Source organism: Alnus glutinosa, chromosome 11 (assembly GCF_958979055.1).
Source record: "Alnus glutinosa chromosome 11, dhAlnGlut1.1, whole genome shotgun sequence".
Classification (NCBI taxonomy): domain Eukaryota; kingdom Viridiplantae; phylum Streptophyta; class Magnoliopsida; order Fagales; family Betulaceae; genus Alnus; species Alnus glutinosa.
Genome location: NC_084896.1, coordinates 10,816,194 through 10,836,867, shown reverse-complemented (window position 1 = coordinate 10,836,867; position 20,674 = coordinate 10,816,194). Strand labels below are relative to the sequence as shown.

Below are 20,674 nucleotides of genomic sequence, written 5' to 3'. Positions count from 1 at the left end.
CCCCATTCCCCCCTGATTCTTTGAAAAACCCATACGCTCCCAACTCATCCAATGAATCTTTGAAGAATTTTGCTGATGCCCCCACCAGAACTTCTGCATCATCTGATTGATCTCTTTACATAGAGTGATAGGCAGCTGGAAGACACTCATGATGTATGTTGGGATAGCCTGAATCACTGCTTTTAAAAGAATCTCTTTTCCAGCTTGGGAGAGAAACTTGTTCTTCCAATTTTGAAGACGCTGCCAGACTCTATCTTTTATGCTTTGGAAAGCCTTCATTCTAGATTTCCCAACCAAGGCTGGTAAGCCTAAGTATTTGTCATACCTGTCAGTGGCCTGCAACCCAGATAAAAGGGTAATTTCCTGCCTCTTCAACGTGCTAGTGTTGCGACTGAAAAAAATAGAGGTTTTACTTGAATTTAATTTCTGGCTCGAGGCTACTTCATATTTTTCCAGAATCTTCATTAACCGCCGCCACTCCACTGAGTTTGCCTTGCAAAATAATAGACTATCATCTGCAAAAAAAAGGTGACTGATCCGTGGACCATTTTTGGCTGGAGGGACCCCTGTGAGACTTCCAGACCGTTCAGCTTGAAGTAATAAGCCACTCAGTGCCTCCGCACAAATAATAAAGAGATATGGGGATAAAGGATCTCCTTGACGAATACCCCGCTTTGGTTGAATATTTCCCACCGCCTGACTGTTGACCACCACTGCATAAGAGACTGTTCGGACACAAACCATAACTAGAGAAATCCATCTTTGAGAAAACCCCAGTTTCTCCATAACTACTTCTAAAAATTTCCACTCCACACGATCATAAGCCTTGCTCATATCAAGCTTAATGCCCATGAATCCCACCTTACTTCACATGTTAGTATGCATTGTATGCAGAGTCTCATAAGCTGCTAAAACATTATCCGTGATTAATCTTCCAGGGATGAAAGCACTTTGGTTAGAAGAGATTACAGAAGGTAAAACCTCCTTTAACCTATTGGCAAGAACTTTAGAAACCATCTTATAAAGCACATTACAGAAGCTTATGGGTCTAAAAGGCTGAAACGAATCTCAAAAATAAATAAATAAATAAATAACTGAGTTAAAAAAGCATGGCCACATTGTCCAGCATGAACCAGATGAGCAAAGAAAAATAGAATAAGTTGGGCCCCAGCCGCCAACAACGCAAACTTGCAGAGTTTCTTAAGGCATTGAAAATGACACGGCCATGCACAAAGAAGGTGATCATAAATATTAAATAGATCATGTGGTCGTGATGAAGCGAGAAACTTTTACTAAGAGTTTGTTTGATATTGCGATGAAAAATAGAGTTTGTAAAGTAAAAAAGAAAAAAAAAAAAAAGAAAAAAAAAAAAAAAGAAAAAAAAAAAAAAAAAAAAAAAAAAAAAAAAAAACCTATTGAGAAAAAGCTTTATTTTCAAGTTCTTTATTAAATCTGTGTTTTTATCTTTTTAGAACCAAAAAGTCAAAAAGTTTTTTTTTTTTTAACAAACAGACTTATTTTGCTTTGCACAATTTTCTATGTACTAAAAGTACTTTTTAAACTTATTAATACAATCTCAAACCGACCGTAGTATATATGGGCTGGCGATCCCTTTGAGCTTATTCAACTTTATTTTGAAAGGTGATTCGCTTATAATTATTCTAGTTCTTCAACTGCCCGCTATTACTCAAGATTAGAGAATTGTTTCCACTATTTCCGTATTAGCTGGACAGCTCGTAAGGTTAATCGAAGTGTAAACTTCTGTACCCACCATGTAGCAATTTGGGCATTCTAGTTGCTGACTGTATTCTCATCATTTCCCTTTTATTTAAAAACAAATCCCTGCCTTTGTTTTAAGTTAACCAAAACAAATCTTCTCAAATTCTTTCAACTAATACCTACATCCCTACATCTTTCATATACCTCTCCCACATCTCATCTTACGTGGCGTTTTTTTTTTTTTTTTTTAATCATTTTAAATCTTTGTCTCTGTCACTAAAAGTTGGTTGATGAAAAAAAAAAGTTGAAAATAAAGACTACATTGGATGAGGTGTGAGAGAAGTGTATGAAAGATGTAGGAGAATCATTTCTCAATACTATAAGAGGAAGATCAAGATTTCCTCCAAACTGAGTTGGAGGAAGTTCTTTCACCTAATTTTAAAAAAGGACGTGTCCATTTTTTTGTTTTTGGGAGGAAGTTCCTTCACATGCTGCTTTTTCAATAAAATTCTTTCCAACTTTGTCCCTGCTATTATAAAAGTATGTGTTTTTTCACACTCAAAAGACAAATGTCAGTTTTATAAACTTTGTTGAAGAAACTTCCTCCAACCCATTTTGGAGGAAAACTCTGTCTATAATAGAAAAAGCAAAAATATACATAAAAATTTGTATCTTTGAGTGAGTACAGCTGTATAGTGGTTAGGCCTATTTATAGTGGAATGCAAGCATAATAAGAAAAAGGGAATTTGGCAAATTAATACATAACAATTAAGGCACTAAGGTGCATTTGGCATTGCGATTCGCCGACAAAAATTGAGATTTTAAATCAAACCATAGAAAATGAATCTTTTGAGATTACATTTTTCAATAAATCTGCTTTTCAATTAAACCAAATTATAGAAAATGAATCATTTGAAAACGAATAAATCTGTTTTTCAAATCGCAGGTAATGAAGTGTTTTTTGTTTTTTTAAAACGCACAATTTTAAAGTCAACTACAATTTTAAAATGCTCATCTGCGATTTTGTCAAATGTTTAACTACGTTTTTAAAAATCACGTTTTCAAATCACACATTTTAAAATTGCATTTTTTGAAAATTGTAAATCCAAACGGGCCCTTAATTAGGGTGCGTTTGGTATTGTGATTTCGTAAACAAAAAATGCGATTTTAAATCAAATCATAAAAAATAGATCGTTTAGGATTACGTATTTTAAAAATTGCGATTTGAAAAAACAGAAAACCTGGGTTTTCAAATCACAAGTGGATGCTTTTTTTAAAATGATCAATTTTAAAGGTTGAATTGTGATTTTGCCAAACGCCTAACTCGCACATTTTAAAATTATATATTTTGAAATCACAAACCCAATAGAACCCTTGGAGTACCTTTGGTATTGCAATTTCCTATAAAAAATTGCGATTTTAAATCTAATTGTAAAAAAATGTATCATTTTAAAGTGCGTTATTTTGAAAAATTGTTATTTGAAAACATAAAAATACATTTTAAAATCGCAAGTAAGGAGTTGCTTTTCTAAAACCGTATGATTTTACAGGCTTAATTGCGATTTTAAAAGGCAAACTGCAATTTTAAAAATTGGGTTTTCAAATTATACTTTTGCTAAACTGGGATTTTAAAAATCATGTTTTCAAATCATACTTTCTAAAATTACAAACCAAAATGGACCCTAAGTAAATAAGACAAGATATCCTCGTAGGATTCTAACACATGGAGGAGAGAAAAAGGAGTGCCAGACCTGCATCAAATAATTGTATTTTAAGTAGTTTTCAACATTCTTCTTGTCCTTTCATAACCATTCAAGTTAAATTATAGGGAGGGCTATTTTGGAAAGCAATTTCCAGTGGATTTACTTTGTGGAGTTATTCTAAACCTACTTTTGTTTAAAGCAATTTCCATTGGAAAAAAAAAGTAATGGGATTATTTATTAAGTGAATGGGATTATTTATTAAGTGATATTATACTTTACAATGAATTGACTGTCAAAGAATTACATGTTAGCACGCAAAGAAACAATGCTTTTTCCTATATATATATATATAAAAGAAAAAGAAAATTACATGAAGGTGGTCTTCTAATGGGTTTTTCAGGGCCTTTCTGGAAAAACCTTCTTCAAGAAATGGAAAAAACGGTTGGCATACAGCTTGGGTTCAACGACTGATATTGTATAGTAAGGGGGTCAAATTTGAATGATTTGTATGCATGCTCCAGTTTCTTTTTCACATTGTATTCCAGCAACATATCGATTATGCCCATGTAAAGAACAACGTCATAAACCTCAAAAAGTCCAATTTCAAAATCATCCTCTCGATCCCGCTGAAGCTTGCGAATAGCCTGAGCCGGCATGTTAACTCCTAACTGCACTCGTAACCTGAGAGTAAACATGCAATTAGCACTCATCTCAGCTAAGATGCTAATATATATATATATATATATATGTGTGTGTGTGTGTGTGTGTGTGTGTGTGTGTGTGTGTGTAACAAAATATCATGAGGGCTGTCATTCCATGAACATTAAGAGAAACTGTGAGGGGCTGAATGTATAATTACTAAGAGGGAGAAAATGCAGTAAGTTAGCAACAGAATCAAAATGATAGGAGCTCGAGCTACGTACCTTGCAGTACCAGGTAGTAAGAGATCAACTTCCTTGTCACCTAAAGAGTATGCTCTCAATGTATTTCCTCTGATGTGAGGACCTGGTGCCGTGTTGACAAAGCTGGGTTCATGAGTTACAAGTAGCAGGCCCTTGGAAGAAATCATGGGTTCTCCTTGCAAAATTGCACCTAGTGGAAGCAGAACATAAGCTAAAAAGTGAAAGCTACTTAATAATACCTAAGAGTTTTAAAGAGGAAACTGAGGCCAGAGAATACTAAAGAAAGTCCAAGGAAGATTAAGTGTCCTCAGAAACATGCAGACGCACAAATCTACCAAGTTAATTTGCTAGAGTATACAAATGGTTTCAATAACTACTGAATGACAACAGATTATCCCCCTCTTCTCATCCATTGTTTTTTTCTCCCATGATCACTCTCAGGTTTTCGCTCTAAAAAGTATAACAATTCATTCTTCCAAAATTAGACAAATATGATAGCCCCATATCCTGAAGTTGTTGGCGTGTTTTATTCAGCGGGAAATAAAACCAACATAAATAATGTGTGCAAAACATACCAAACACAAATTTCTAGCAGTGTTTACCAGTTGTAAAGCCTCTTGGTGTATCAAATTTTATAGTCTAAATATAAGAAAACAGGTCAGTCAAATGATGCAATTTCAATAACAAATTTTGATTGGTGAGTAACTCTCGCGTCCCACAGGATTCTAGGTGTGATTTCATCCACGACAACATTCTTATGGGAGTGTAGGTGCCAGTTGACCCAAAGGCCATTGGCTTCAGTTGTAATTGTTACCTGGTATATTTAAAATTTACGAATTCAATAATGATAAATGGATTCTCCAGACATCCCCGTTGTCAAAAAGAACAAAAAAATTATAGATAGATTAAGATGCACACCTTAAGTAGATTGAGACTGTTTATATGTGAGTAATAGTATGTATATGTATATCGTTTATAGGTGTGTCTAAAAGGTAATGCAGATTCATTTATCTTCCTGACCTGCAAGGGAAGACAAAAAAAAAAAAAAAACAAAAACAAAAAGAAGAAGAAGAAGAAGAAAGCCACATGCATGGACGAATCCAATAAAATTTCAACAGCTTTTTACTCTTTGAGTGACCGGAAGTTTAAAAACCATTTTTTAATTTGGGTTTTGGGCCTGTTTTTGGGGAGGTTTTAATTTTTTCAAAAATAAAAAAAAAAATTATTAATTTTTGGACCTTTTGGTAAAAAATTAAGAAATTTAAATACAAATCCAAAACACTACAAATCCAAATATCCAAACACAAACAAATCCAAAACCAAAACATATATATATATATATATATATAAGGGTAGGTGGTTAGCGATTACTAACCGCTTCCGCCTACCCCTAAAACTGCTAACTGCTTGGCGGAGACGGTTAGTAGTTATTTATAACAGCTTTTGAAAGCAGTTATGCAGTTAGTGGTTGCAGAGCGGTTATAACCGTCCCGTTTGTACAGGCTTAGATGCCTACGTTTTCAATAGGATGTGCTTAGCTGGACTTCATCTTCCTTTCCCCAACATAGATTAGGAACTGCTGAACTTCTTAAAGGTTGCACCGTGCGAGCCAAATATTGCCGAATGGGTGGAGGCATCTCTTTGCTTCATACATCCTATGGCCGACTATTCTCGAGGGACAACATATGACTATCCCCGAGTTCTTCAATATCTATCGTCCAACTGCCTATCGTGATGGGATGGTGGCTTTCCAAGTTCGCCAAAATCCCATCTTTATTTGGCTTCATGGCAACTACTCCAATAACAAGTACTGGAGCAAAGTACTTTTTTAAGTCTCGGGGGAGCGGGAATCTCCTACTATCGGGACCTTTTCTAATGATCAAAGGATCATTCAAGAGTTGAGGCGTCTTAAAAACTACTGTAAGTATTCTACTTGTTCTCTTATTTTGTGTTAGGGTGGTTAACTCTCTTCTTAACCATTTAGTTTGACTGTCTAGGGAAGGAACCTCCAAAGATTACCCGAGCTGAAGAAGCCACACCGTTGAACATATCCTTAATTATTGATTTTAATTTTAGGACTACCAATTTTGGACGAAAGCAAAGGAGGATGGGTATTTTACAAGAAATCCTACTATTTTCTTTTCTTGTGTTTTCTTGGAAACAAAGCAATGTAAAATTATTTATAGATAGTCAAGATCTTTATCAAATTATTTTATGGAAAGTCGTACCATATAGCATTTTGCATTGCTTAAGTGTTGGATCAGTACATTTATTCCCATCCAAAGCCACATATCTTAATGTGATTAAGTTAACTTATTTATTTACTCAATTTTCCCTTCATAATTTGTAAAAAAAAAAAAAAAAAGGAGTATTTTCCATGATTTTCTTTTCAAAAATCATAGGCACCTTTTAGTAATAACTCCCATATTATCTTTCCTTAAATGAAAAATAGGATGATTTTAATTTCATTATTCTACTAAGTACTATGAGGTATTTAACACATTTTTTAAATTAATGTTGTCCTTCAAAAAATATTGTGGATAACGGAAGATCCTTTCTGTTTGTTCTTTCATATTAAATGTTCACAGAAAAAAACCTACTATGAAACCTTGTGATCTTACCCAAAAAGGTGTTAAACTAAATTAAAACTCATTCAACTGGGAAAATGATAATAAAAAAAAAAAAAAAAAGGAAAAAAAAGGTCAAACTTCCAAAAGTCCCATAATTAAACATCACTTTGAATAAAATTAATGCAAGAATAAATCAATTCTTGAACTAAATTATATATATTTATCCCAAGTGTTTCTAATAATTGAATTGCATATAAAGGCCTATGCAGGAAAACAAATTAAAATATGTATTTAACATAGAGTAATGTTTCTTACATAACTATTACACAACTTTTGCACAATTCTAATACCTTTTTTTTAAGATCAACCATTGAATATTTATGGCCCACATGTAGAAAAAAAAAATCCAATGGTTGATCATAAAAAATAAAAATAAAAAGTAGTTAGAGTTGTGCAAAAGTTGTATAAAAGTTGTTCAAGAAACATTCACTTTGACATATATTAAAATGACATCAAATATTTATTTAACATATAAAGATAATTAATATATAATTTTAAAGAAAAAAGAAAAAACCATAGAGGCTAGGACGAAGAGACTAACCGTACGAGTGGACGATGTCGGTGGTCTTTGGCAATCGTAGGTGGTCGTCGGAGCTGGGGGGAGCTGGGCGGAGCTGGGAGAGAGAGAGTGTCAGTGAGAGAGAGCTAAAGAGAGAGTGAGAGAGCTAGAGAGCTAGAGAGAGAGAGAGAGAGAGAAGACATGCATACTGTATGATGGTCTCAACGGAGGGGCGGCCGGCATGGATATAAATTTATACATACATATATATACTCTCTTTATTTATGTATAAATTTAAACCCTAATCCTATATATATATATATATACTATATATAGCACTAATATATATATATATATAGTATAAATTTATACTATATATATAAAGTTGATAAACATGTACATAAACATATAAGATATGACGCATCATACATTATGTTATATTATTACTATTGTATTATATATATATATATATATATATATATATAACATGTGGTTGCTTATAGTACGTTTATACTATACAATTAATGTGCATGCACGCTCACTTATTAATAACACAATGTGCATGCTTACTTACAATATTATCATGCTTTTATATATATATATATATATATATATATATATATATATATATATATATATATATTATTATACAATATCAATTATTCTATATTTATATTTATAAATTAATAACACATGGTTACTTATAGTTGTATAATATATTATCTACTGTATATTATAGTTGCAAGTATATTAACTATATATCACTACAAAAATACAAGCATTTTGACGCGTGTCTACAGTACCCGTTACTGTAGACACGCGTCCAATTTGACACGTGTCTTTGGAGACACGTGTCTAATTGTACAGCCGTCACAATTTGACACGTGTATTTAATACACGTGTCAAACTGTTATTTTTTCCAAATATAATTTTTTTTAATTAAATAGAATTTCAACAATTGGACAGGCGTATTAAATACACGTGTCAAACTGTTATTTTTTTTTCCAAATATAATTTTTTTTTAATTAAATAGAATTTCAACAATTGGACACGTGTATTAAATACACGCGTCCAATTTGACACGTGTATTTAATACACGTGTCCAATTGGACACATGTATTAAATACACGTGTCAAACTGTTATTTTTTTCTAAATATAATTTTTTTTTAATTAAATAGAATTTCAACAATTGGACACGTGTATTAAATACATGTGTCAAACTGTTATTTTTTTCGAATATAATTTTTTTTCAATTAAATAGAATTTCAACAATTAGACACGCGTGTCAAATTGTTATTTTTTTTCAAATATAATTTTTTTTATTAAATAGAATTTTAACAATTGGGGACGTGTATTTAAATACACGTCCCGGATTGGGACAGTTGCGCGGGAAAAATGCTGGCTTATGTATGTGTATATATATATATATATATAATTTTTAAAATTCAAATAATATAATAATATAATAATAGATTAAATATATATATATATATATATATATATATATATATATATATATATATATATATATATCGGAAATGGGTAGCAGGAAGCTACCCATTTCCGATCTGGTTTCTCTCTCTCTCACCCCCTCTCTCTCTCTCTCTCTCTCTCTCTCTCTCTCTCTCACTCTCTCTCTCACTCTCCGTCACAGCCGCACCGGCTAGCTTCCTGCCACCGCACATCAGCCCTCTCTCCACCTCTCTCTGCTCGGTTCTCGGTCTCTCTCTCTCTCTCTCTCTCTCTCTCTCTCTCTCTCTCTCTCTCTCTCGCTCTTCGTCACTGCCGCACCGGACAGCTTCCGGCCACTGCACATCCGCCCTTCCCGACGGTGAGACGCCCTCTCTCCACCTCTCTCTGCTCGGTTCTCGGTCTCTCTCTCTCTCTACCTTTCTCTCTCTATCTCTCTCTTCCTCTCTATCTTTTTCTCTCTCTCTCTCTCTACCTTTCTCTCTCTTCCTCTCTATCTTTTTCTCTCTCTCTCTCTCTCTCTCTCTCTCTTTCCCTCTCTGTGTATCCCTCTCTGTATCTCTATGTCTCTCTCTCTCTCTCTCTCTCTCTCTTGCTCTCTCCCTATCTCTCTCTTCCGCTCTCTGTATCTCCGTCTGGCAAGCTTGCTCATTTTCCCCACAATGCTCGACTAACACTCGAAATAAACAATAACAATAAATTTAAATAAACAATAAATTTAAATAAACAATAACAGAATTAAATTGGGAAAAAAATTCTAAATTGAAGTTTTTATTTAATTAAATTTTTTATTTATTAACCCAAATAAATTTAAATAAACAATAATAGAATTAAACTGAAAAAAAAATTCTAAATTGAAGTTTTTATTTAATTAAAATTTTTATTTAATTATTTAATTGTATTTTTAAATTATTTTAAAAATACAATTAAATAATTAAATAAAAAAATTATTTAAATGAAAATTTCAATTTGAAATTTTTTTTTAAAAAAAAAATCGGTTTGGCGCGTGTATTTTAATACACGTGTCAAACTGTGCAGTTAGTGACTTGCACATCTGACACGCGTGAGACGCGTGTCAAAATGCACGTGTCAAACTGTTTGACACGTGTACAACACTGTACACGTGTCAAAATGCACGTGGCAATTTGTAATTTTTTTTGTAGTGTTAATATATTAATACTTAAACCAAAATATATGACAACATTTAAAGCCCTAAAAATTTAATTTAATTTCTCTACATTAAGTTATTTATTTCTAATTAAAATAATCATTATGTATCGAGAAAAAAAAAAAAAAAAAACCCCTAGACTACACTGATATAATTATGTGCAATAAATATAGGGTATACCAATTAAATTTTGTTACTTAATATTTTTATGAAAAAAAAATATATTATTACTAAATTAAATAGTGACGTGTCAGTATGAAACGTCACAATTTAGTGGCGTGTCATATTGACATATCACAATTCAGTGACGTGTGAATTCGACACGCCACTAAATTGTGACGTGTCACATTGACACGTAAGAATTAAATGACATGTCAGTCTGACACGTTAGAATTAAGTGACGTGTCAGTCTGACACTCCACAAATTTATGGTGTGTCAAATTGATTTGTCACTAATGTGATGATGTGTCAGATTTAACACACTACTAATTATTTTTGTGACGTATCAAAGTACATTACTGTTGACACGTCACTAATTGCAAACTTTTTTGTAGTAGAATGATTTTAAAAGAGACATGTTATTGCATATTGTTGATTAATGAGAATAAAAAAAAAAAAAATTAACTAGGAAGCCAAAAGTTCTTCCTTAGTTAAATATAAAGCCAGAAGGTTGTCTTATGTTAACTGTTGAAGCCGAAGGTGTCTTCCAGGTTAAATAAGAAGGCAAAAGGTCTTTCTAAAGTTGAGTGTAAGCCAAAAGGTTTTCCTATATTAATTGTGAAAGCCGAAAGTATCTTCCAGGTTAAATAAGAAGTTAGAATGTCTTCATGTAAAGCTAGAGGGTGTTCTTATGCTAATTGTGGAAGTCGAAGGTGCCTTCCAGATTAAATAAGAAACCGAAAAGTTTTTAATGAAGAATGTTTAAACGAGGAGCTGAAGAAGTCTCTTATAGTTGTTAACCGAGGAGCCAAAGGTATCTCTTGATATCTGTAAATGAAAGGTTCAAATCCTTTAGAAAGCCGGATGAGCCAAAAGAGTCTCCTAGAGGAAAATGAGAGAAGATTGCATTGTATCTAATGAATAATGTGATTTATATGTTTTGTGATTTATGAATTGTTTCATTGCTTTATATTATATACATATACAATTTATGAGATGCAAGTAACATCTATATTGATATATGTATAAAGCTATACGTATTAAAGAAATGTTACTGAAAAGATAAATGGATTTTACTATGTATTATTAAACAACTCTACAATGCTTATCTTATCAGCTATGAATTACATAAAATAATTCAATCTCTTTGGTAAACCTATCATACCTGTTATTATAATTACCATGTTAGGGATATTTTCGAAAAAGATGCTTGATATTTGGAAATGTTCAGTAATTTTTATACTTATTGAGATTGTGAACTCATTAATCCGCTTATATAAATGTGGTAATACCAAACTTATATAGATGTTGATGCGGGTGAGGTGGTTCGACCACCTACAGATCAGCCAATCTAGGTGGATTAACCCACCCCCAGGCCAAACAGGGGTGGCCGAGCCATCCCAAGGCTCTTGAGGGTAGTTTAACCACCCCTATTTCTTTTTCTTTTTTTTCGAAAAGTTTTTTTTATTATTATTATTTTTAGTTTTTCATTTTTTTTAATTAAATATATAATGTTAATTTTTTAACACATGTGACATGAACTTCGGTCAATTTTTGGAAGGAAGTTGAACATAGACCATTTCTATCTTTAGCCATAAACAATATACCATTTATGGTATGTAATAAACCACATGAGACAAAAATACAGTCGTTAAACTAGGGGGGGCAAAAAATATTTAACTCATAAAAGTAAAAAAAAATATTGCTAAGTTGTATTAATGATATATTTAGACAATTAAAATTATTTGACGTGACTCTCAAATAATAAAATAAAAAGAGTAAAACAATATTTGATGTGAAAAAAAAAAATTGTTAAAACGACTACTATTCTGTAATTAATAAAGATTTCCTGAAGGGTTTAGAATGTAATGCTCTTAAAACTACACGTCGTTCCGAAGGCCCTTGGGTTCCCATTTCCTTCCCGCGCGTTTGTCTTTTGACTGGGCATTTCGGATCTAAGCTACAGGAAGCTTCCAATACTTGTTTCCCAATCACTGCGCGACGCGTGGATAAAAGACCTTCTCCTCGACTATTTGTTTGGCTTAACAACTGAACGTCTTTCTCACTCTCCTTCTTCGCTCTCTCACTCTCTCTGTCTCACAACCGATTGCCGTTTCCGAACACTGCATCACTGAGAATCGTCGCTCCCGATCCGCTCTCTCTCTCTCACTTCCGTTTTGCGTTCCTTTGTCTCTGCCGCACGGCCATCAAAATACAGAGGTAAGTCCAAACCCTAACCTTCATTTATTGGTTTTTTTTTTTGTATTTCTTAAATAATAATCCACGGCAACGATTGGGAGCTTGAATTAGGGTTACGGCTAGGGTTAGGGTTAGGGTTTGAGTGAGACGATCTCTCGCACTCTGTCCCGGGAAAAGAAAACAGAGCCAAATCCTTATATCCTAGTTTGCTGTGTCGTTTGGAGCTTTTTTTTTTTTTTTTTTTTTTTTTTTTTTTTTTTTATCATCATTACGGTTGCTAGGACCATGCGCTTCGTTTCTTTTTGGGTTAGGGTTAGGGTTTGAGAGAGACGATCTCTCGCGCTCTGTCCCGGGAAAAGAAAACAGAGCCAAATTTTTAAATCTTAGTGTGCTGTGTGTTTGGATCATTTTTTTTATCATCATTTCGGGTGCTAGGACCATGCGCTTCCTTTTTTTGGCTTTTACTGTTGTGTGGGGTCTGGGTGATGGGAAAATTTGTTGGAAGAAACAGAGGCATACCTAATCAATATGAAAATTTTGGATTGGCAATCCAACAAGAACTGTAGGACCGATGGTATTGGGTTCAAGTTACGGGTGGTGGAGGGGCTTTGTTTGTTTGTTTGTATTTTTTTAAAAAAATTATCTATGCTTGGTTCCTGAGAAATGTTTGTACGTTTTGACAATTGAATAACATGTGTTTGACTGTTTGTATTTGCGGGATTTAAGTGAAGAAACATTTTCTTCCTTTCTTCCTTCATCCTGCATTCCTCGGAAACAATATACAGAGCATGCTTACAACTACCGTAATATAACTTAAATCATTTAGATTAGTGAAGCCATTGCTTACCATAATTAGGAGGTACTCATTGATGATGGTATCATAAATTGAACACTATTATCTCATATTTTCTGGTTGTATTAATTATACTATCGTATTTCATTAATTATTTATCTCTTTCTTTATTTTTATTTTTCTTCTAAACAAGACTATCAATTTCATACTCATTCCACAAATAGTTTACTGTTTTGCTTATCTGCTGAAAAATCTTTTGTCGTGCTCAACACCTGAAAATTGGCCTTGTTTAATTCTTGCAGTTTCTCATTATGGGTGCAAGTGAAACCATGGTATTTTCGAAACAACTAGAAGCCACTTGTGGTATGCAATCATGTGGGCTGTGGCACAATTCTATGACCAAAGTGTCTGATGATGGAAAGAAGGCTCTCCGTGCAGCAATCATGAAGAGCAGGTTTTCAGAAACTATTCTGAAAGCGCAAAAGAATATACTTTTTGTCCATGTAAGATAATATTTTTATTATTGAAAGAAAAGACATCACCATGATGTAACATTTGAATACCTCTTGTGCTATGTTTTCTTAGTTGCTCTTACATGCTATCTTCTTTTTGTCTTTAGGATAATAAAGTAGATCCCTTGAAGATGCAGCAGGAAAAGAAAAGATTTGAAAATATACAGCTTAAAGGTGAATTAAGCAATTTAATATTTGCTCCCCCCTCTCTTGTAACCCCCTTTTGCTCCTTGGAATGATTTTTTTTTTTTTTTTAAGTAACTTAATATTTGCTTTATGTATGAAAAATCAAGTGCACTATGATATATCGGTTTGTAAGGATCCCTAGGAGCAAGTGCTTTACTTCGACTTTGCAAGACAAGCTCTTTATGTATTTTATCAAGTTAGAATGATTATATGATTTGTATAATATATATATATATATATATATATATATATATATATATATATATATATTATCTTATGCTCATTGTATATATTCCTCGATTTTTAATATTATATTATCATTACATTATTGGATGTGCAATTTAGCAATTTCTTAGTTTGTTAGACATGTTAAGTTTGTCGTGGTTCTATTTGGTATATCAAGATTTAGATGATCTTTGAATCAATTAATTCACATGAGCATGATTCCAAATGAAAGCAAATTGCTCCTTTTTCCACTTAATTAGCTGATCTTGAAGCTTCATGTTCTCTCCTCCTACGAATTGAGCAACACATCATCTCTTTCTCTCAGTTTTTTAGATGCTTTAGCTCTTTTATCTGCTTCCAAACACTTCTTCCATGAAACCGATAGACATCCCTTGAGGCCGTCAATCTCTTCTTTATATACACGAAGATTTTGCTCTTGATCCATGATCTTCTCATTCGCCTCATCTAAGGCCAACACCAAATCTCTGTTTTTCTTTTTCCCATTTAAGGGACTTCTCATCACAATCAACTCTAAACTTATCATTTACAGCACTCACTTGTTTAATGATAGACTCTTTTTTATTCAAACTACATTTAAGTTCCTCACACATTTGCTTTGCCACAGAGATTTTCTTCTGCCTTTTCATTTTAGTTCTTGAGATTGCTTCTCACTTTTCAAACATGCTTCCTAGCTTTTAATGAGCTGTTCATTGTGGGCTTTCTTCAAGTTCTTGCATAATTCTGCTTTGCTTTGCTTTTGTATTCTGCCCTAAGCTTCTCAATTTCAGCTTTAGTTTCATCAAGCTTTTCATCATAAACTTTTTTTTTTTATAAGTAAATTTAGTTTTATTGAAAAAGCTTTTCATAAACCTTGTCCATTTTCTTTCCCTCCCCAACCACAAATCAAAAATATGCCGGTTTGCAAATCTTTAAAAAGATCGGAATTAATTCAAAGTAGCATTAGTGCAAGACTACATAGAAGTCAAGCTCAGCGGTCTAATTCCAATCTTCTTCTTCTTCTTCTTCTTCTTCTATTTTTCCTTTTTATTTATTTATTTTTATTTTCAAATATAGTGAAGCTGTTAGTTAAATTGAGTAATGCTACATCTGAAATATTATAATCACAGTTAGATAAAATGAGTTAATCATCCATCTCATCTCAATGTGAATTCCAATTTGTCTTTAAGATTCTAAAGCTACATTCTTCAAATGAATCAAGATATTATAATTCTCTAATCTTCGATCTCCTTTTGTTTTTTAAAACATTTTGACATTAATGGTCATAACACTGATAAAGAGGAACTATGATCGAGTTACTATGGCAGTCCTATAAGATACTATTAAATAACAGTGCTCTTTTTTCTTATGAAATTAATTTATAAACTTTTTATTATTATTTGGCTTGTTGGCAGATGCAAACGTGTTAGGACAAAGCTTAGTATGATAGTTCAATTCATTGTGCTAGAACAATGTTTAGTAGTTTTGAAACTTTTTTTACTTTTCAATCGGATTTGATTGTCCCGTAAATAGTTTGGGTCGTTTTGTTCTACTAAACTGGTCATAGCTCTACTTTTCAAAAAGAAAAAGAAAAATTAATTGATTTTTTTATTTTTTTATACATTTGGCCTAAAAAAAAAAAGAATAGAAAGTTGTGCTATTTGCTCAACTTTTGCACGCAAGTCTAACGTAGAGTGAGGTTTTCCATCATCAAGTAGTCCTTTCTTTTAATGTTAAGATACACATTGTGTCAATATTATATTAGGTGAAAGGGTATGTACTGTTTATATTAGGGGTGTATGCACAAAATTATGTGCGATTATATTAGTAGAATTATTGCAAATTGAATAGTGCATGAAAAGATTTAGGATTTTGGTTTAGTACTCTGCTACCTGACAAAATTTCTAACATATATATATTCGTATAGCTGGTTGGCCTAGTTGTTAATTATAATTTTAGATCTTAATCGTCCCAAAAATTAGAGCTCTAAACTCTGCCCTTGCAGCAGTAAACTTGGTAGAGAGATGAGAGATCCAAGGTAGGTAGTAGCTAAATTAATAATATGGTAATTGGTAAGGTGTCATCGTTAATGGCGCACATAAGTGGCAAAGAGTGAGTGGTCTCTCATAAAAGGCAGCATTTGAGCTAATTTGTGGTCCAAGTTTATCAGCAACAGCAGCAAATTTATGCACTTTTAATTTAGAATTTTCTAGTTGTAGTAGTACGATAATTAAGGAAGATGATTAGTGAGGCAGTCTATTAACTCTTACTATTCTTTATCCGTCTTAACCCCTTCTTTCTACCACATTTGGACCCTTAGAGGATACTTTTATTCCTCATCCGTCTTAACCCCTTTTTTCTACCACATTTGAACCTTTAGAGGATACTTTTATTCTATAGACCATAAACTGCAGTGCAAGTGTTTTGAAAGTTATCTATGAGAATTTCCACGACAAAAACAACTACAATATATAAATATATAGGAAAAGAGAAATTACATCATCTAGATATCATTTGCAAAAAATTTCATTATCATGTTCTTTTCTTAAATCTGTACAGTGGTATAATCATCAATTTTGCAAGGGAAAAATGCTATCAATACCTCAATAATATGCTATCAAACCAGTTCTCTTTTCAATTTTCTAGTAGTTGGCTTATTGTGAGTTACTCATTTCTTGCTTTTGTACTCATTTTCTATAGCTCATGTATAAACTTATTATGCTAAGAAAAAAAAAAATTGTAATTGTTATTTACCTATAAGCATTATTAGTTGACTTGTATTATATTTTTGGCATCCATCTACCAATTCTCTTTTATTAACATGATTGAATGTTTATTTGCAGAAATGACAAAGATTAAAGCCCAATTGAAAGAGGCTGAAATTGACGAAGTAAAAGATAAATTGAAGCATCATATGAAAAACGCTGAAGTTGATGAGGTCGAAGCTAAATTGAAGCATCGACGAGAAATAGAAAAAGAAGCCTTTCGAGCTTCACTGCAAAAGGTTACCTTCTTCTATCTAATACTTGTTCACATTTTTAGCATATCAAATATAAATTTTTACATTGGGTTGAATTTGGTATCTGATGTTGTGCACCTCTCTGCAGATGACAAAAACAGTTGATTTTGAAGACAATATGTGGGCTCAAAAAGAATTCGACATCTTAATTGGGTCTTCTTGTTCCTATTATTGGCCTCGTGCTGCACATTAAACATACATTCTAGTATTGTTTGTAAGATGATATATAGATGAAATTTTGTTCTCCAATGTAAAATCTATTTTTTATCTGCCAATAGTAGTATTGTTGTAAATGGTAAAGTTAGCTATTCGTAAACAGAGAGAAATCAATAATGTAATCTTTAACTGCTGAGTCAGGTTCTTGTAAACATGAGGTTACATAAATATACGTTTCTTTTGACCAAAACCAGTTGTACGTGGACATCCACATGCTGGTTCTTTTGAATAGTGGTCAAGTCAATTACTTGATATTTCCAAACAACCTACATCTATTACAAACAATCATATACCAAACAACCTATAAGATCTATTACATTCAATTAATTCCATTTACATTTCATAAAAGTCCAAAATCAGAAAAATCTATTACACCTTGTACCATATTAATTCCTCCACACAGAACCAACGTTGATGCCACCTAATCCATCCAATAGACACCAACGTTGGCAGATTCTCTAGGAAGTGTGAAGGCAGAATGAATAAGGTAAAATCAGGGTTTTCCATGCACTATCCAACTATCCCCAGAAAGCCCAACCAAATTTCTCTACCACATAACAAACTCAAGAATCCAGAATGCTCTAATATATCGTTCCTAAGGCTAAGAGAAAGCTATGAATCCAAATAAACACACTGCTTTCCTTCAACCAAACAAATTAAGTATAAAGCAAACCACCCTCTATCTCTATCCTAAGCCAGAAAATTTCATGAAAATTCCGAGTCCTCCTGACATCTCAGCGAGCGACCACAAGCACAAGTAAAATCACAGATCCGCATATGTTCGTTTACTTCAAATTAAAACCACCCTATCTCTAACTCTAAGCAAAGGAGCTGTCTTTTTCCTTATTTCAGTTTTGCACCTTAAAAGAATAAATATTCGAAGATCCTCGTAGATCTATCTCCCAAAGAAGGCCTAAATGGGTACTCTCGGCATGCAGCAAAGATCCCAGAACAAAGGGAGCAAAAACCAAATATTTCAGTCTCTCAGCATTCAAACAAATGAATACAACCCACTAACCCAGAAGAAAAAAAGAAAAAAGAAAAAAGAAAGAGACTTCACCTCCAGAAGTCTTCCGAAGGCACAGATCTGCCTAACAGACCTACCCCAAGCTGCCTGCTTGGACTTGACAGAAGGGCTGTCGAACCAGCCAGAAGGTCTGTCCAGAGGATGGGGGTCGTTGACCACTGGCGTGGTCTATTGCGTCTAGATTCTAGTCGTCGTCTCCCCCTCCCTCATCTGACATCCCCAGCTCCGCCAGACAGAGGGTTGGTTGGGGCGCTGGTTGGTGTGTATGTATTTAACTATTTATAGTAGGAAGGTGGCAAGCAAATGGACTGGCACTCAACGACCCGTGGAATTAATACGTTGGGGCTGATGGGCTTTTTTGTTTTATTTAAGAAATAAGAATGTTTCATTTTTCACAGCAAATGCCCAACACAACATGCTCCATCTCCGAAACCACAGCCCATTTAAGTTAACTTAGCTAGGGCCTAGGAGTTTCTGATTCCTTTTCCAAAAGCTGCTGAGTTCTCTGGGCGAGTTGACTCGCATGGGTCGGACGAAATTACCAAAATTTGCTCGGAATCTCAAACTCGCTCTTCCAAAGGCTTCTCAAAGTGTTTGAAATATTGAGAGGTGGCGGAGGGTGGGTTACTGATCAGGGACTGCCTTGAATGACTTGAAGGGACATATTGCTTCAGATTTTCAAAGACTTGGCTTTACTATTCTAGTATTCTACTCCACCCCCGGCACTGATTATCGGCGTGATGATCTGTGACACTCCATGGCCTTGCACACACACGGATACTTCTTTCTTTATTTCATTAGTAGAATGTGGAAAAATAGGCCGGCTAAACATTTGTAATCACATAAAAAAGAAAAATATACTCACAAAATATTTTTAGTTAATTCTTTTTTCAATGTATGTTATTTTTTCGAAAAGAAAGTAATTGTTGGTATAGTTTTCGGTATGTCGTGAACTTGACATACTTTTTTGTGTTCTTCAAGAGCTTTGCAAAACAATTAAAATTAAAGAGATCATTTCGGTGGTCTCGCTCCGATGCTTAAATCAGTATATGAGAAAATAATATATTCTTCTTAATCAAAAAATTCAGTCTTCTTTCATATCTAGAGTATGAAATCCGCTATTCTTAAGAAAAATAAGATTATGAATTCATAACATCCTCAACAAATTTACTTGTCAAAATAGTTAAAAATAAATAAATAAATTATATTTCATTATTTTAGATATCTATTTTTTTCAAAGCCTATACAATAGGCTCGGCATTTTAGTTTATGCAGTTTTACTATTTGCGTTAAATATTGTTTTTTAAAAATTTATTTATTCTTTTTCCATCCAACAATCATATCTTTAAAGATTTTTTATTTTTTTTCCTAACAGTCATATTTTTAAAAATATGATATTTTTCATAATGGTCATATTTTATAAAATTATATTTTCTTATCGATAATTTATTATTATTATTATTATTATTATTATTATTCAAATTCATTATCCTGCACCAGCCCCAAATATTCAGGTTGGTATCCAAATGAAAAAATAATAATAATAAAAAAAAAATGAAGAGTGCAATGAGAAAATAAAATGAAATGAAAAAAATGAACGGCCTAGATATTCAGGTTCTTATACCAAGAAGAGAGTGGAAAAAAAAAAAAGAGGGGAGAGAATGTTCAAAATATTTTAATGTTTTTTTTTTAATTAATTTATTTCTTATTTGGTGAATAAACAGTGCTCACAAAATGCGTTGAGCACTAGTGCACTACTCACAATCAGTAGTTTTTTTAGCAATTTAATGGGGTTGATGAAGAGGCTTTTAGATTCCTTTTTGCATTTTGACAAGCCAAATAACTAAAAAGCTATTTTGGCTAGGCTGCTCTGAATGCTCTAATAAATGATAGATTCAAATTGCTCCTGGACATGGATTCTCTATAATTAATGATCTTTATTATTATTCACATTTCTTTTTCTTTTATTTTTTCGGATGGAGAATGTGAGATGAGACTCTCTTGCTCGAGTATGAAAGCCTTGCTCAAGAAGGGGCTCATTGGAGCAGGCGAGCCCAAATTGGACAGGCCCATGCTCATAACTCCTTGTTATTATTCTTATTTGGACAAGAGATTCGAATCCAATTACACATAGCTTATTTATATTATTTTTTTAAAAAGAAAAAGAAAATAGTAATGTTATATATTACACAAATATCCTACTAATATCTCACAAAGCTAATGTGACAATATCTAATAGCTATTAGATC

The 20,674-nt window shown here is 33.0% G+C and overlaps 1 protein-coding gene across 1 annotated transcript; it reads right to left on the bottom strand.

The window, feature by feature from the left end:
• Positions 1 to 867: 867 nt before the first annotated feature.
• LOC133881104 (phosphatidylinositol 4-phosphate 5-kinase 8-like) lies at positions 868 to 18,711 on the bottom strand. The gene is made up of 4 exons (XM_062320065.1): positions 18,459 to 18,711; positions 4,346 to 4,514; positions 3,874 to 4,103; positions 868 to 1,004 (listed from the first exon to the last, which is right to left on the bottom strand). Exons 2-4 carry the CDS (start codon positions 4,489 to 4,491, stop codon positions 868 to 870), a joined length of 513 nt encoding a protein of 170 aa, XP_062176049.1. The 5' UTR covers positions 4,492 to 4,514; positions 18,459 to 18,711.
• Positions 18,712 to 20,674: the final 1,963 nt, after the last annotated feature.

Bases quoted from the DNA above. Each gene is read 5' to 3' on its own strand.
- LOC133881104 (XM_062320065.1), bottom strand. From the start codon at position 4,491: ATGATTTCTTCCAAGGGCCTGCTACTTGTAACTCATGAACCCAGCTTT. The intron at 4,104-4,345 runs GTACGTAGCTCG...GTTTACTCTCAG, and splicing joins TTACTACCTGGTACTGCAAG to GTTACGAGTGCAGTTAGGAG. The intron at 1,005-3,873 runs GTATGCCAACCG...TGGTTTCTAAAG, and splicing joins TCAGTCGTTGAACCCAAGCT to TTCTTGCCAATAGGTTAAAG.